Genomic DNA, 16287 nt, shown 5'->3' on the forward strand with positions numbered 1-16287 from the left:
CCACGTTAATTCTTTCTTGCTTGCTATTCCTATTATATTTTTATTGGTTTACTTTTTAAACTACTATTTTTGTCATATCGCCATTTCACCAGATATTGAAGTTTACTTTCGCCGACGTAGCCTGGATCTGACAGAATTTGGAGCTTGCACTTTCGGGTACTGTCAGAGGAGTACTTTAGGCACCATCCAAGCACATTAATACTGATTCTAAGCGATTAACCAACTATACCTTCTCGATATCACCGTATCGTGATCATCATCATCATGTTTTTTTTGTCTTCTTCATCCTCCTCCTCTTCTTCTTCTTCTTATTATTATTATTAGTAGTAGTTGTCCAGTACTTCATTCTAATTTCGGCAACAACAGTCATTTTCTTGAATCTGACGCAATGAATTTATGCATTTATTCAATTTTCCGAGCGCATATTATTTCTATATTCATTACCTTCGGTCATTCGAGGTTTGCCAACACCGTACAGAGTAATATCCGCGAGCCGGGGAGAAAAGAAGTTGAAGAAGAAAAAGAAGCTCGTCGTTCGGCCAGGGCGGATTCTCCCTGCACTCTACGGACGACTCCCTTGGTTAAAGTCAACCATAGTGGCTGGCGGTTTCAAGAGAGGCCCACGCGCAGGCGCCCTGTCCAGAACCTTCAGCGTCTTCTGTTACGGCCAGTGCAAAAACACCAGAAGCGGCGACGGCAGTGTGTGACGTGTCGTCTGGTCCCAGCATTGCGGGTCCATCAATGAGGCAAGAAGTGCAGCACTACCACCAGCTGCGGTCAGGCGTCCCACCGCCTCCAAAGGCCTTCATGCCGTTCGCACAGGAGAAGAGGCGATCGGTGGCCGCCGAGAAGCCGAATGAAAACAACCAGCGTGTGAGCAGTCGCCTGGGTAAGATGTGGCGTTCGCTCAGCGCCTTCGACAAGCAACCCTACCAGCGCAAGGCAGCCGCAGCTGATGCCGTCCACCGAAGGAGATACCCTGACTACGTCTTCGATCAGCGCAGGGCCCACCAGAGCAAGGAACAGGAATGTATGCGAGGCTCAAGCACGAAGGGTGACAGTAGTAGCAGCCCAGAAGTTCCATGTCCTTTGTTCAGGGTGGAGGTGGGTAGCCTGAAGTTTCAGCAGCCATCAGCCGCCATCATCACTGCCGCTGAGAAACAATCGTCGTGCAACCTGGGTTGCCTGTGGGCTTACATCGGGCGCTCGACAGGACACGCCATTTCTTTGGCCAACGGCCTCGGCATCGCTGACTCGGCTGCACGGCCCTGCCACGTGTACCCTTGCCTCGCGTGAAAAAACAAGGTGGCGCACCCGCCGCTTATTTAGCGGTATATCTCACAATTGGAAAGACATATTTCGAACTTTTTATCAGCCGTCAGCTCCGATCCTGGACGACTACGATGATGATTCGCCGGTGGGCAGCTCGCCAGTTGACCAGGACGGCCTTCTGGAGAGCATATGGGCTCCGTTTACGGTTTTCTTGAAGAAAGTCAGTCATCGTAGTCGGTAGCTGGCGGCCACGAAGTGGACGGCCACCAGCGCACGTTTTCACGTTTAATGATCGTTAGAATGCTGAATCGCCAAGTAGTTCATAAACACTATTGGTGAAATAAAGAATGCCAACTCGAATAATTGCGTGACTGTCCTTATTTATAGAATAAGACTGTTACGCCGTCGACATGGTCACGTGTTGAATGAATCAATGGGATGAGATATCTGTTGCGGATTCTGTGAACTGGTCTAAATCACACTCTAGGATTAATACTAAGGAAAGTGACTGGAGTCTACCTTTTCAGGAAATGCATGTAAGTGATAGAGTAAGTAAAGACTCGACTTTTTTAACGATGGTGCTTCTGTTAATGTGCTCCTGCTCTTTCTTGAACTTTGTGTCTTAACAGTTTGTTTTGTTTGTTCCTTACACTGTGGCACATACCCACTCCGGGGGATTGGCCAAGTTGGCGTTTGCTTCTTTTCTTCTACTTCGTGCTTATCTGCTTCCATCAGCGTTGCTTTTGCTTTTGTTTGTTTTGTTTTCTCCTTCAGCACTAGGGCACATACCCAATCTGAGGGAATGGCCAAAAATTCCCTTGATATTTCTTTTTCTTCGGCTTTGTTGTCATAAGTTGTTTCATTTCTTTTTATTTTTGCTTTTGTTCGTTTATACATGCAATTCTATTTCATTACTTCTGCTTTTTAATTCTAGTTCCTTTCTTCTTTACCTTTACATCAACTTCTTTTTTTTTTGTTTTCTCCTTCTTCTTGGATTACCTTTCTTGCTTTATTTTTTTTTCCTTATTCCTCTCCCCGTTTTCCTCCTTACTTTTTTGCCCCTTGTTTTGTTGCCAATTTAATTATTCTCGTCTTTCCTAATAATAACTCACCTGTCATCCTGAATACTTTTTTTTCATCTATACCTTCAAATTTATATTTTTGCTTTGTTCTAGTTCCACTTACTTTTCTTGCACGTCTATTGCTTCTTCTACAGTCAGTCGGTGCTACCGGATAATATAGTTTATTATGTCATTAATATTCTCGCATATTTCACATGTTTCGCAACTGAGATATCATATCTATGTCCATTACTATAACCACTGGAGTACCATAGTGGTAGTAAGCGATGGGATACGGAGAAAAGAAGCAGAAGAAGAACCTCGTCGTTCCAACAGGGCGGAATTTCTCTGTGCTTTGTGGACGACAAACAAAGACTTTCCCTGTGAAAGTCCGCCATCGTCGTCAGCCGCTGGCTGAGTTTCAAGAGGGGCCCACCAGCACGACCCGACGGAGTCTCGCGTGGTCTGTTACGAACATCTCATCCCGCCATGGCAGGTCCATCAACGAGCCGAGACGTGCAGCACAGTCACCATCTTCGGTCACGGACTCCGCCGCCTACAAACGCCTTCATGCAGTTTGCACAGAAGAAGAGGCGATCGGTGGCGGCCGAGAAGCTGAACGAAGACAACCAGCGTGTGAGCAGCGGCATGGGCAAGCTGTGGCGTTCCTTTTGCGCCATCGACAAGGGACCCTATCAGCGCAATGAAGCCGAAGCTGCTGCCGTGCAACGAAGGAGATACCCCTACTACGTCTTCGATGAGCGCGGGGCCCACCAGCGCGGGGAACGTGAGCGAAGGATAAGCCCCGGAATGAGCCTGCCTGGCTGTGTTCCTGATGTTCAGGGGAAAAGAAACAGCAGCCCAGCGCTTCCGCGAGCTCCTTCCAAGGCGGAGGCAGACCGGAGTTGCAGCATCCATCCGCCTCTGTCGCCACCACCGCAGAGGTACAACCGCCGTGCAACCAGTGCTACACTTGACCGCGTTTTGGGCGCTGATCAGTGGACGCCGTACCCTGGGCTGATGACGACGTCCTGGTCACAGTGACGGCTCGCACGGCCCTAAGAGGTGTAACGCGACCCTGATCCAACGTGGAGCGAAGAGTGAAGGGGCACAACCATCGTTTATATAGCAGTGGCTACCATATTCTAAAAGAGATATATAGGAATATTTTATTATATGCCACCACCTACGAACCTGGACAACGACGATGATGATTCCTCGTTAGGCAGCCCGTCATTCGACCAGGAGGGCCTCCTTAACACTCTGGGCTCTTCTCACGGCGTTCCCAGCGAACAACAGCCATCGTAGTCGGTAGCTGGCGGCTCCGACGTGGAAGGCCATCAGCATGCGTTGAACGTTTAGTAGCGTAATGATGTACATCTTGATGTAATTCATGGGCTCTTTTGGTTATATAAAGAATAAAAGAGTGACCGAAGAACTGTGCGGTGTTCTTATTTATTGAAATAAGGCATTTACGCCATCTGAGGTGTCACGTGTAAGAGGCCTAAATTCGACGAGGGGCGCGTTCGGGTTACATCTGCTGGTCTAGAGCAAAGTCTATAGTATTATATGCGCAGAAAAGTTAACACAGTAAATCTTCCGAGGACATGCATTGAACTGCTAGAAAATTCGAAAGCTTTATCCTGTTCGTTGGTGAGACAAGTTGACTTGATGGCCCCTGTGCGTGTATATGACCTGACGTAACAAGGCCTTGGAGAAGGTGACCATAATGAATATGGTCTCCCTGAGATATAATTGCTGGAAATGATCGATGCGTGAGGGCTTTTAAATCAATCAAAACTGGCGAATGTGAATTGTCTTCCTTGGAGACGTAGACACACACACACACACACACACACACGCACGCACACACACACACACACACACACACACACACACACACACACACACACACACACGCACACGCACACGCACGCACACGCACGCACGCACGCACGCACGCACGCACACACACACACACACACACACACACACACACACACACACACACACACACACACACACACACACACACACACACATATTGTAAGGAATGAGACCAGAGACAGCACCCGATCCTTTTTGGGCCAGCTGTTCTATTCTAAACTTCTTCTTCCTCTGCCTCGGTGTTTTCCCAGCCCCTCGCGCAAGCAGCCGAGCCGCATTGCCGTTCTTGCCTTTCACAATCGGCCACGCTGCGGACCTGACAATCAAAAAGAAACAACAGTTCAGTCCAAACGACGCACTCGTTTCTTGAAGCGTGACACATGCACTGCAAAGTTGTTCCTTTTCCGCCGATCGAGTTCAAAGCTTGGATTTGAGGTGGTAACGCGCCAGGTATTTCGTCCTAACCGTTCGCTTATTGTGAAGGGCCCCTCGAACTTCGGCAGTAACTTCTTGCCCGGGCAGCTGCCGCCCCTTTGCACCCACACCTCGTCTCCAATTTTATATTCCGGTGCAGGGCGCCGGCGGCGGTCATAATAGCGCTTTTGTTTTTCTTGTGCTCGTGCGGCTCTTTTCCTCGCCACAGCTCTGGTCTTCTTACAGGCGTCTGTACGGCTGTCATAGCGTGTGACGCTAACAGCAGCGTCTAGGCTGAGGACCGCTTTCAGCTGGGGCAGCTTTCCGTATACGATTTCGTACGGTGTCGCACCTTAAACCTCCTTGGTCGCACCAGTAGACGTCTGCAGCGCCGTGTTAACTGCATAGCCAGCAGCCCGAAGGTGTACGCTCCAATCGGCCTCTCCTTTCTTGTCGACTTTGGTGTACGGAGCGAGCCTTGCCTGAATACTTTGATTAGTACGCTCAGTAAGGCCGTTTGCCTGGGGACTTCAATATATATATATAGTCACGTCAGGGTTGGCATAATGCATGACCGTGTTCTAATAGGTTGATAAAGCGTGTCATTCGTCTTATGGGGAAAGAAAGTGACACATTATGATTGAAAGACGAGTGCTTTCGGTTTTCGAGTTTGCATTTAACAATTTTTTCCCTTGAATGCTGGAATATATTTAGTCGTCGGACTCAGACGGGGTGTGACGAATTGTGTCAAACAATTAACATCAACTATTTTTCAGAAATATTTCTATTCTTCTAGTTGCGTCTTGCATCATGGCAATTATTTACCAATGACATACCCCACTGAACTTCAAGATTTCATGTATACCTACGAAAATCAGTGGTCCATCGAGGCTATTAGAGCGGAGAGAGATGGGCAATACATATATATGAAGGTAAATATATAGAACGATGGGTAGATAAAACGTTGAAGAACGCTTGAACTTCGTCTCAAGAGTAGAACGCGATAGCGTAATCGGGCCCCGTTCGCATCAACTTCCCTATCGCTACAGCCTGGCTTCGATTCTCGGGGGACACCCCAACCGTGCCGCAAGGTAAGGAATGTCTGTGCGAGTTACATTCGCCGTTTGAAACTAACCTAGAATGCCTACTGCAAATACATTTGCGAGGTGCCCACTACACCGTAATTCTTCCTCTTGCAAATTGGCGAAGTGCCCATTATGCGTCCGTATATAAGGCGACACGCGCGCCTGCACAGCTGCACACTTTGTTGAGGCTCTTGGTGATAATTATAATTAATTGTGCGTGTGCGCTCTGTAATTGGGGTGCCTTCAAAGAAATCATTCGCTGCGCAATTCGCGTATTTTGATTCCTGGTGCGATTCCATGCTTCTGCCGCGCAATATTTGATCCGTTAGGGACACTCCTCGTACTACATAACATTCATATAAGGTTTTTTTTTTTTTCCCGGAACAGTTTCAAGCACGGGCGTGGCTCAGTGTTTCAACACCTGCTTGCCACACAGGACTCCTGGGTTCGATTCCCACTTCAACCGAATATTTTTATTATTTTTTTATTTGCGCCTGTCTCGCTCGCGGACAACGCTGATTTTTCGCTCACAACCAACGACGCCGACGCCGACACCGGAATTTCTTCGTAACGAGCTCTTTAAAGCTATCGCGTTAATACGGCGCGCGAGAAACAAAGAGAGACGTCGTAAGGAAAAGGTGGGGAGGCTGAGTCCCGTAAGAAGGGTTCAATATCTGGCTCATCACAAGCGGTTGTACAGGCTTGTGCATCTCATGAATTGCAGCCTGTGCATCGCTGAACGACTGGAGATATGATTACTAGTAATGTATGTTGTCGAATTCCCTCGCTTACTTTTTATTTGCTCGGGCCTTGTGTATACAGATAGCATCACATACCATTCTTGGCAGAAAGCTTGATTCAGAGGGGCCATGACACGATCACCCAACAATTTGCGATTTTCAGCGAAAAATAGAAGAAGGGGGTCTATTGTGCCGGCACATATACGGAAAATGCAGCGTAAAGGAATATTTCAGTGCAAAATGAGCCCTAGAAATAGCCGGCTCTAAACCCCACTCACCGCCGGCGACCGCCATTTTGCCATGGCGTGTGTATCATCATGCGCTTCATGGGGCGGAGCCATCGTCTTCTGCCAAAGTTTCAGCTGCTGCAAATTGTTCAAATTCAATGCCAAGCTAAAGAAAGCTGAAATATTTCGACCGTATGCGCAGCTGACAACGGAACAAAATCGTTTGCCGGAATGCACACGCTCTCAAAGCAAGCAGCTTGTTACGTCACGGTACTAGTCACGGCTCGCGAGTGCGCCAGTGTTGCCCGACTCTGAGGCCGCTAGCGTGTTTGTAAAAATATTAAATTATAAATTAAGTGCTTGACCAATTGCGCTAAAATTTCGCCAGCTTGTTTGTGAATTGTACTAGTATTAACCCACGTAACACAGATTATGATCGAAAATTGGGTTTCATGACCTCTTTAGAGACACTTAGCTTTAACACTATGTGCGGTTATTATATAAACAGGAAGTCTTCTTGAAGCGCCCCTACAGTAGAATCGGTTTGAAGGCCTGCTGTATGCTTCTGTCTCTTGTGGCCCCGGCGATATATGTTTTAACGGCATGGAGGTGTTGGCCGCTACGTTCGATTACACTGGAGGGCCAAGGCGTGTGCCGCGCTGATTCCCGATCGCCTTGCATTTCTATTTCGATTATAATTGTAATAGCGGAGCTGTTCTAAGTTGAGCCTGAAACGTTTGCATGTCTGATGATGATACTCGAAATTATGATGACGATGATGATGCTCGAAATATGCCTAAGCTGTCTCAGTCCACCCTCGCATACACTCACGTGCTTACAGCTCTGCTGTCCGGATAGCCTGAACCCGGGCCGGCAAGCTGGCAGGTGCTTTTCTGAATAAAGCTTTTTTTCCGTCTGTCCTGTCGGACTGTTTTCGCAGCGTGGAACTGGCTGAGTTTTCTTAAAAGCGCGGCTCTGAGGCGCGCGTTCCCGCGTTGGGCGTCGTCCCTCGTCGTCTCTGGCCGTAACCGAGCGAACGAGCACAGCGAAAGACCCGCTGCCTTGCGCGCCTTAAACCACGCGATGGTCTTCTTCGTTTGCCCTGCAGTAGAGCTGTGCACGGGCCGTATTTCCGAGCCCCAGCCCGGCCCGGGCCCGCTGACTTTGTCGAAGGCCCGCCCGAGCCCGACGGCAAAGGGCTGCGAGCCCGCCCGGCCCGGCCCGATGTACGAAAACGCAATCCCGGGCCCGGCCCGACCCGGCTTTTTGGAGGTTCGCTGCGAAAACAAAAGATCATTTTCCGGTAATTTGGCATTTTATTCGGCATATCAAATATGATCAAACAGCACACGACGAACAGTCTCTAATAGAGACTGTTCGCGGCACTATTGCTATACAAGTAGACGGCCTCATGCCAGCAACAATGGAGTTCGCTCGCCAAAGCCGTCACGTGTAGGGGGTATGTCCATGCAAGCGCCATCTTGCACGAAGGCAATTTACGTCGGGTCGCTCGTCGCTGTCGCGTGCATTTTGACTCATATGGATTTGGCCTTAAATCTAATGCGGAACAGTCGCGTGGCGCCGTCACTAGCTCAGGTGGTGTTACTTCTCTGTTTGTCGGAGTGCAACAGAGGCAGTGCTTTACCTGCTACCCTTTTGTTTAAACTAGCGAATGGAAAGGAAAAGCGGTAAAGGGCGGTCCCGGTAAAGGCGCTGTATGCGTGCTGGAAAAAAATTCCCGCTCATTCTCTATATTTCGTGCTTGAGTCGGGCTTTGCGCCGGGCCCGAGCCCGGCCCGATGAAACTCCAAGTAGTCCGAGCCCGGCCCGGGCCCGAGGTGAAAATACCTCGGCCCGCCCGAGCCTGGCCCGCGGGCCGGGTCGGGCTTTCGGGCTACCCGGAGCCCGTGCACACCTCTACCCTGCAGTTGGCGCCGTCGAAACAGGAAGTAAAAAACAAGATAAACAATAAAAAAGATATAAAAATAAAAAAAAGAGATTTGTCTGTAACTGTACGCACATACATGCCTCTCTCAAATTATTTTCTTCAATGTATCGCCAAATTAAAATACGCGTAGAGCTACGCTGACATTCCGCTTTAGATAGTGTCGTATTGGTCGGTAATTTATCGTAATATCGTTGCTTTCGCTATAAACTATTCAGCGAGAACTCCATGTCTTCATCTTAAATATAATCGTCCATCCACCTGGTGGTTCGCGCTTGGCAAGAGCACATTCTTCTTTTATTCATAACTTTAGGTTTTCGAACTTGTTCTCCTGAACTCGTTACAAGTGAATATAGCCAAAAATCCCTCGATGTTCGACCCATCACTGACTGGGGGTCCGCGCTATGTTTTGAATCATCATAATCATCGTTACTGTCACTAAATTTCTTGTAATGAAGAAGAAATGAAAGATAACTTATTCTGGTCATGCTGCAAGCTGCACTTTTAAGAATGAGAAGACCTGAAATTTTCTTTTGGAAACGGGGCTTGCATCTGATTATTTTCATTTTTTCCTCACTCGTAGCTTGGACTCTCGTGACTGGTCGAAATAAAGCTTTCGATGCCGCAGAGCATTTCTGATTGATACCGAATGGTTCCCCTAGTAATTTAATTTTGTTCTTTTATTCGTGGCTTTTCCTTCTTCTGCTTCTTAAAAATTCTATTTCTGTTAGCTTCGCTGCATCCTTTCTTCCTACTTCGAGTCTTGACTGTTTCCCTGTATTTTTTTCTTGTAATTTGTCTTCTTCCTTCAGTGTTGCTTTTCCTTCTTATTCCTTTTTATTCGTTCTTTTCGTTTCTTCTTCAATTGCTTTTTCTTTTCGCTTCTATGTACCCTCCTATTTCATTACTTCCCCCTTCTAATTCTGCTTCTTATCTTCTTTTCTTTTAGATCTACTTCTTATTTTTTTTTGTTTTCTCATTTTTCATTATTTCCTTACTTTTTGTTTTCGCTTTTTCTTCTTATGGTTCCCTATTAATCGCAGATTTTTTTTCTTGCTGATATTTCATTGCCGTCGTACTTCATCTTCTTTTCCTATTTTACTTGAGTGTTCTTATTCTTTCTTTTCCATCTTCTATTTATCTTTCATTAGAGTTTTGTGTTGTTCCTTTGATTCCATCTATTTTTATTCCACGACTATTGGTCGTTTTCCACCAGGTGGTGCTGGTGCTCAATAAAGTTTGTTATATTATTCTTATCTTTCCATCAGTCGGACTGAAGTGACCAATTTTCTCAAATTTTCGAATGAATTTATATTCATTATTTGAACCACTCGAGTCTGACAACGCCGTAGAGGTTAGCGATGCGCTACGGAGAAAGGAAGCAGATGAAGAAGAAGGAGACGTCGTTCCGACTGGGCGGATTCTCTCTGAAGTTTGAGGACGACTCTCCCGGCGAAAATCTGCCATCGTTATCAGCCGCTGGCTCGGTTCCAACACAGGTCCACCGGCACGACCTGAAGAGTCTTTCGCACCGTTGTTTACAGACATCTCATCAGCTGCAGAAACGTCGACGGCGGTGCTTGACGTGGCTTCCGTTCCCGCCATGGCGGTTCCATCGACGAGCGAAGTCGTGCGGCACAGCCATCAGCTTTGGTCACGGATTCCGCCGCCTACAAACGCCTTCACGCAGTTTGCACAGGAGAAGAGGCGATCGGTCTCCTCCGAGAAGCTGAACGAAGGCAACCAGCGTGTGAGCAGCCGACTGGGCGAGCTGTGGCGTTCCCTCAGCACCGTCGACAAGGGACCCCACCAGCGCAATGAAGCCGATTCTGCTGCCGTCCACCGAAGGAGATACTCCGACTGCGCATTCACTCAGCGCGGTGCCCACCAGCGCGGGGAACATGAGCGCAGGATAAGCTCAAAAATGAGCCTGCCTGGCTCTGCTCCTGACGTTCAGGGAAAAGGAGCAGCAGCCCAGCGCTTCCGCGAGCTGCGACCATGGTGGAGGCAGACCGCAGTTGCAGCATCCATACGCCCCGGTCGCCACCACCAAGAGGTACAAACTCCATGCAGCCAGGGCTAATCTTCAGGTCGTTTCGGGCACTGGTCAGTGGACACCGTTCTTTGGGATTAAGACCACATGCTGGCCGCGGCGACGGCTTGCATGGCCCTGGAACGCGTATCGGAAGCCTGGTCCTACGTGAAGCGAAGAGCGAAGGCGCCCCAACCGCCGCCCATAAAGCGGTAGCTATCGCATTTGCGACGAGATATTTCGAAATATTTCGTTATCTGCCATCACATACGATTCCGGAGGACGATGACGACGGTTCCACGGCAATCAGCTTGTCATTCGACCAGGAGGGCCTCCTTAACAGCCTGGGCTCCGTTAACTGTGATGCCGCAGAACGTCGACCATCGTAGTCGGTAGCTGGCGGCCCCGAAGTGGGGGGCCATCAGCGCACGTTGGGACGTCCATTTGCGTGAGGATGTTATATCGCGAAGTATTTCATAAACTCTATTGGTTATAAAAGGAATTCAAAAGTGACACAAGAACTGTGTGGCGTTCCTAATTTATTGAAGGAGGCTCCAGAGTACTTACTTGGACCGGTTGGCACATGTCCAAAGAAAGCGAGTAACAGCGCGAACAGCGGGACAAGACGGACGGACTATGGGCTGTCCGTCTCTGTCTTGTCCAGTTGCTCGTGCTGCAGTTAATCATTTCCCTTGAGGAAGGCAGTTGCGCCATCTGGGGTGTCATGCGTAAAAGGTATAAATTCGACGAGATGCCCGTTGCAGATTCTGTCAACTGGTCTGGACCAAACCGCAACAGTTTAATTCGCAGAAGAATGGATACAATCTTGCTTTTGAGGAAATGTAGTAAAGTGATAAAACGAAACACGAAAGTCTGAATTTGTGTGTGAGTTAAACTGGCTGACTAGATCGTCCATTGCTTGTCTGTGAAACCTCATGAAGCAAGATAGTGCAGGGTGATGTCACAAAGTCACCCTGCAGCACCGTTTTCGAAAAGGCAAATAATGCGTGTCATTTGACTGATGAAAAAAAAAAGTGCGAGAAACGGTGACATAATGTCTGATGGATGACTAGTTGTGTGTCATCAAACTTGAACCTAACGATTTTTTTCCTGCAGTGCAACAAATATATTGGCAAGTAGCACTCGGAGAGACGTGCTGTGAATATTCATGCCAGGCATTTCACAGCAATTACATCTTTAAAAAAATTCGGCAGTTCCCACGCGTTGTGGGAATCAGTTTCAGGCGAAGCATTAGGTGAGTATTTCCATGCTGTATTTCATGGCTTTGAGGCAAGCGTTACGAGGTAGATCAACGTGTTTTTGTAAGTGTAGTAGCTGTGTACACATCGTGGGCTTACCAGGCACGTCGACAACACTGGCGTTTAAAGGGTAACTTATGGCGCGACGCAACGTCAGCCCTCACGTTAGAGTACATAGGTCAGTATTATCGAAACTAAGTGCACTTTACGGTGCAATCATGTGACTAGAATCGTAACTTTCGTTAAGGTATTCATCCGGGGTCCAGCAATGCTTTAATATATCTTGCGAAATCATAGGAATACAAATGTAATGTTTATTAGACTGCTATAAAAGCGGAGCCAACACTGGAACCACAGACGTTAATCTGATATGAGGCTTGTATCGTAGGAGTGCATATGTAGTGTTTATTGCTTTCTTGTAAAATTAGATAGCCAGCACCACAAACACAATTCACGTTGCACCGTCATTACGCCTGCATAGGCTGCTTTTCCAAACCAGTTTACAGACCTGGAGTGGCTCTGTGGTAGAATACCTGATTGCCATGCAGAATGCCTCGGTTAGATTATTGCCGGGATCCCAATTTTCATTTTTCCCATTCGTCGGGTCAACGCTGCCGATGTCCGTTTTTCTTAACGCTCTCGCATTTAGGTTACCAATGTCTGTCCTCGCCGTTCCTGGGTAGATATAAACTGTCAATCACCTGCGGCGCATACCCGTCCACTGCGGCCAGTGGCATGCTGATATGGGCCATACGCGTCTGGAAGAAAAGATTTGACGACGTACGCGACAGTATCTTCACGTTATTCATGTCGTGACCCGACAGTCATATTTGTCAAATCCTCTTACCCTCCCATGGCAGTTGTGGTCTACACCAAGTTAAGAAGGCGATCATGAGAGCACCTAGACGTAGGCGGATAGATAGATAGATAGATAGATAGATAGATAGATAGATAGATAGATAGATAGATAGATAGATAGATAGATAGATAGATAGATAGATAGATAGAAATGCCCAAAGTGCCAAAGGTTCGTTAAGAAATGCTTCGCATTTAAAATTTATGCAGCTTGCACAGAGTCGCGCCAGGCTGTGGCATAGCAGAGCTGGTCGGCACTCGACTGGTCCTGGTTTTACTAGGCACACGTGCATTCACACGCCGATACACGACGTGTTCACGTGATCACATTGTAAATCACGAGTATTGACTAGGTATCGATCGGGTTCGATTGGGTATCGCTGGGCAATCACAGCACCAAGTCAGCATCAAGGTTTGTCGTTGTTTCTTTCTATTCATTTCTTTCTCTTTCTCGCTCTTTCTATCATTTTTTTATTATTGCGATAGCAATTATACGGACAATCTCGGCTGATTTTTGCCGTCACCGTCTGTCGACGCCGTCATGTCCCGGATATGTATATGTATGTATATATATAAAAAGGCGAAAAGAAAAATAAAGCAGAAGAAAAAAAGTTCATAAGTAACCGACCGCGGATTCGTACCAGCAACCCCTCGCTTCCCAGAGCGCTGCGTTAGACAACTCAGCCACAGCCATGTATGCGCCGGCGAAATAACGGCGAGCTATAACGGTGATAAGCAAATCTCGGAGGAGCGTGAGCGTGTTTTCTATCACGCAACGCTCCTAACTTTCTTTCAATTTGAAAACTTTCCTTGAGTGCGCACGAGAAAGTGGCCTTTTTCTGTAGCCCCCCTGATGTGAAGTTGAAAAAAAAGAACACCGGGAACACCTTGCATCAGACGCCCCCGTGTGGCGGGAGTCGCAGGGGACATTCCACGCGCCTCCGTTTAAAAGAAGAAGAAATATCGAAGAGTGTCTAAATTCTAAATTTTCCCATTAAATTTTCCTCAATCCGTTACATGAAGCCCAGTGTGCAGAGCATAGTGATCGGTGATGGCTGTCATTGGCCCACCGTGCATGTGGGGCCTAACTACAATATAAAGAGAAAGACTTATCGGCGAGCCTCCTATCAAGCTGGGCTCAATGCGTTGGCGTACTACTTTCCGTTGGTGTCTCTGCACTGGGTTTTAACAATACGCAGATGTTTAACGTTGCGTGCAAATTCATTAAAGTGACAATACTGGTGCCACGTTAATATTTTCTTGCTTGCTATTCCCATTACATTTTAAATGATTTACCTTTTAAACTGCTATTTTTGTCATGTCGCCATTTCACCAGAAATTGAAGTTTACTTTCGCCGACGTAGCCTGGATCTGACTGGATATGGAGCTTGCACTTACGGGTACAGTCAGAGGAGTGCTTTAGGCACCATCGAAATACATTAATATTGATTCCAAGCGATTAACCAACTATACCTTCTCCATATCACCGTATCGTGATCATCATCATCATGTTTTTCGTCGTCTTCTTCATCCTCTTCTTCTTCTTCTTATTATTAGTAGCAGTAGTACAGTACTTCATTCTGCTTTCGGCAACACCAGTCATTTTCTTGAATCTGACGCAGTGAATTTATGCATTTATTCAATTTTCCGAGCGCATATTATTTCTGTATTCTTTAGCTTCGGACTTTCGAGGTTTGGCCAACACCGTACAGAGTTATATCCGCGAGCCTGGGAGAAAAGAAGAAGAAGAAGAAGAAGAAGCTCGTCGTTCGGCCAGGGCGGATTCTCCCTGCACTCCACGGACGACTACCTTGGTTAAAGCCAACCATAGTGGCTGGTGGTTTCAACAGAGGCCCACCAGCAGGCGCCCGGTCCAGAGCCTTCAGGGTCTTCTGTTACGGCCAACGCAAAAGCAGCAGAAGCGGCGACGGCGGTGTGTGACGTGTCGTCTGGTCCCAGCATTGCGGGTCCATCGATGAGGCAAGAAGTGCAGCACTACCACCAGCTGTGGTCAGGCATTCCACCGCCTCCAAATGCCTTCATGCCGTTTGCACAGGAGAAGAGGCGATTGGTGGCCGCCGAGAAGCTGAATGAAAACAACCAGCGTGTGAGCAGCCGCTTGGGTAAGATGCGGCATTCGCTCAGCTCCTCCGACAAGCAACCATACCAGCGCAAGGCAGCCGAAGCTGGTGCCGTCCACCGAAGGAGATACCCCAACTACGTCTTCGATCAGGGCAGGGCCCACCAGCGCAAAGAACAGGAGTGCATGCGAGGCTCAAGCACGAAGGGTGAAAGTAGTAGGAGCCCAGAAGTTCCATGTCCTTTCTTCAGGGTGGAGGTGGGTAGCCTGGAGTTTCAGCAGCCATCAGCCGCCATCATCACTGCCGCTGAGAAACCATCGTCGTGCAACCTGGGTTGCCCGTGGGCTTACATGGGGCGCTCGACAGGACACGCCGTTTCTTTGGCCAACGACCCCCGCATCGCTAGCTCGGTGGCACGGCCCTGCCACGTGCACCCCTCCCTCGCGTGAAAAGACAAGGTGGCGCACCCGCCGCTTATATAGCGGTATATCTCACAATCGGAAAGACATTTCGAAAGACATTTTTTTATATTTCGAACTTTTTATCAGCCGTCAGCTGCGATCCTGGACGGCTACGATGATGATTCGCCGGTGGGCAGCTCGCCATTTGACCAGGACGGCCTCCTGCAGAGCCTATAGGCTGCTTTTACAGTGTTCTTGAAGAAAGTCATCGTAGTCGGTAGCTGGCGGCCTCGAAGTGCACGGCCACCAGCGCATGTTTTCACGTTTAATGATCGTTAGAATGCTGAATCGCCAAGTAGTTCATAAACACTATTGGTGAAATAAAGGATGCAAACTCTAATAATTGCGTGACTGTCCTTATTTATAGAATAAGACAATTACGCCGTCGGGATGGTCACGTGTTGAATGAATCAATGCGATGAGATATCTGTTGCGGATTCTGTAAACTGGTCTAAACCAAACTCTGGCATTAATGCTAAGGAAAGTGAATGGAGTCTGCCTTTTCAGGAAATGCATGTAAGTGATAAAGTGAGTGAGGCTCGACTTTTTTAACGATGGCGCTTCTGTTAATGTGCTGCTGCTTTTTCTTGAACTTTGTGTCTTAGTAGTTTGTTTGGTTTGTTCCTTACACTATGGCACATACACACTCCGGATGATTGGCCAAGTTTGCGTGTGCTTCTTTTCTTCTTCTTCGTGCTGGTCTGCTTCCATCAGCGTTGCTTTTGTTTTTGTTTGCTTTGTTTTCTCCTTCAGCACTAGGGCACACACCCACTCTGGGGGAATGGCCAAAAATTTCTTTTTATTTTTGCTTTTGTTCGTTTATACATGCAATTCTATTTCATTACTTCTGCTTTTTACTTCTAGTTCCTTTTTCTTTATCTTTACATCAACTTCTTTTTTTTTTGTTTTCTCCTTCTTCTCGGATTACCTTTCTTGCTTTATTTTTTTCTCTTATTCCTCTCCCTGTT

The 16287-nt window shown here is 47.6% G+C and overlaps 4 protein-coding genes across 4 annotated transcripts; all 4 read left to right on the forward strand.

The window, feature by feature from the left end:
• The first annotated feature begins 741 nt into the window (after positions 1-741).
• LOC119382635 (sex-determining region Y protein) lies at positions 742-1296 on the forward strand. The gene has a single exon (XM_037650428.1). The coding sequence runs from the start codon at positions 742-744 to the stop codon at positions 1294-1296; it is 555 nt and encodes a 184-aa protein (XP_037506356.1).
• A 1526-nt stretch (positions 1297-2822) lies between these two features.
• Positions 2823-3377, forward strand: LOC119382642 (transcription factor SOX-18-like). Its single transcript, XM_037650441.1, has one exon. The coding sequence runs from the start codon at positions 2823-2825 to the stop codon at positions 3375-3377; it is 555 nt and encodes a 184-aa protein (XP_037506369.1).
• A 6857-nt stretch (positions 3378-10234) lies between these two features.
• On the forward strand, positions 10235-10714 carry LOC119382651 (sex-determining region Y protein-like). Its single transcript, XM_037650453.1, has one exon. It carries the CDS (start codon positions 10235-10237, stop codon positions 10712-10714), a length of 480 nt encoding a protein of 159 aa, XP_037506381.1.
• A 4038-nt stretch (positions 10715-14752) lies between these two features.
• On the forward strand, positions 14753-15307 carry LOC119382661 (sex-determining region Y protein-like). The gene has a single exon (XM_037650462.1). The coding sequence runs from the start codon at positions 14753-14755 to the stop codon at positions 15305-15307; it is 555 nt and encodes a 184-aa protein (XP_037506390.1).
• The last annotated feature ends 980 nt before the right edge of the window (positions 15308-16287 follow it).

This window comes from Rhipicephalus sanguineus, chromosome 1 (assembly GCF_013339695.2).
Source record: "Rhipicephalus sanguineus isolate Rsan-2018 chromosome 1, BIME_Rsan_1.4, whole genome shotgun sequence".
NCBI lineage: Eukaryota > Metazoa > Arthropoda > Arachnida > Ixodida > Ixodidae > Rhipicephalus > Rhipicephalus sanguineus.

Bases quoted from the DNA above. Each gene is read 5' to 3' on its own strand.
- LOC119382635 (XM_037650428.1), top strand. From the start codon at position 742: ATGAGGCAAGAAGTGCAGCACTACCACCAGCTGCGGTCAGGCGTCCCA.
- LOC119382661 (XM_037650462.1), top strand. From the start codon at position 14,753: ATGAGGCAAGAAGTGCAGCACTACCACCAGCTGTGGTCAGGCATTCCA.
- LOC119382651 (XM_037650453.1), top strand. From the start codon at position 10,235: ATGGCGGTTCCATCGACGAGCGAAGTCGTGCGGCACAGCCATCAGCTT.
- LOC119382642 (XM_037650441.1), top strand. From the start codon at position 2,823: ATGGCAGGTCCATCAACGAGCCGAGACGTGCAGCACAGTCACCATCTT.